We start from the raw sequence: 1,030 nt of genomic DNA, 5'->3' as shown, positions 1-1,030 counted from the left end.
TGGCGATCGGTGTTATGATCCTCGATATATTATACTTCGGTGGTTCGATGCTATTATAAATCTTCAAATTTTTGTCTTTACCGTAGTCGTATTGTCTAAAATCTCCGGAGTTAATCAATTGGTAGTAATGTGCGAATTGCTTGGCAGATGCACCAGCCGGAAAGTTATTCATGTACTTAGGCATTAATTGCTACGATAATTAAAGATTTGAGTAAGTAATTAAAATTTGAATAAATGGAAAATCGCTAATGTAGTTAGCGCATCTCGGTGTACTCACGTAATCAAATTCCGTATTGTCGAATCCGAATAGAAGGAACAACAGATTAGAGCAAACTTTTTCTTCCAGAGTATTGAAATAACAGATGTATTTCCTAAAAATCTTAACAAGAATATCGTTCGGTAGAATCTCGCCATGTGAGACGTCATCAATTAATTTCTAAGGATCGAGATAACGTCTGATTAGAATCGAAACTCCTTTGTCCAGTGAACCGGATTTGTCAATAAAATTACTCTATTCTTTACCTTCAAGGTTTCATTAATGGAGGCTAAAAATCGGAGTACGGGAGATTGCAGGTATTTCACATACGCGATCGGGGCTAAGAGGTACGCTGATTGCACCAGTCGTGCTATCTGCGGTCGTTCGCTAGATAGGACAAAGAAAGCTGTTGTACCCATCGAGTGTCCGATGTAGGCCCTCACCAAGTTTTGTTTCGTTTTCACAATATGAGTGAGCATCGCCGGTAGATCGTAAATACCTGATTCGTGCCAGCTGAATAAACAAGCATTAATTAACATACACCTCACTTATTTATTTGTTACAAGTACCTGAAGTCCCAAAATCTTTTATCGTTGGTGGTCAGATTAACGTGAGCCTTCGAATAAGTGTTCCCCCGAAAGTTCCCGAACCACACATCGTAACCCTGGTCGGCCAGCATGAAAGCTGAGTGACAAGAAGGAGAACTTATGTATCAAGTTCTATAGAGATAAAAGAAACATTCGAATAAGTACCTAACGACTGGCTTTTGTTAAC

General features: G+C 39.1%; 1 protein-coding gene across 1 annotated transcript; it reads right to left on the bottom strand.

The window, feature by feature from the left end:
* Positions 1–4: 4 nt before the first annotated feature.
* Positions 5–1,027, bottom strand: LOC108628401 (lipase 3-like; the record flags this gene model as incomplete). Its single annotated transcript, XM_018030303.1, has 5 exons — positions 5–190; positions 278–436; positions 523–769; positions 826–940; positions 1,009–1,027. Coding segments are annotated over 5 exons (726 nt in total), but the record flags the coding sequence as incomplete, so codon positions are not given.
* Positions 1,028–1,030: the final 3 nt, after the last annotated feature.

The sequence above is a fragment of the Ceratina calcarata genome, unplaced genomic scaffold, assembly GCF_001652005.2.
Source record: "Ceratina calcarata isolate Rehan_Ccalc_2016 unplaced genomic scaffold, ASM165200v1 scaffold5170, whole genome shotgun sequence".
Lineage (NCBI taxonomy): Eukaryota > Metazoa > Arthropoda > Insecta > Hymenoptera > Apidae > Ceratina > Ceratina calcarata.
Note: the sequence above shows the minus strand (reverse complement) of the source record. Positions and strands in the feature narration are given on the sequence as shown.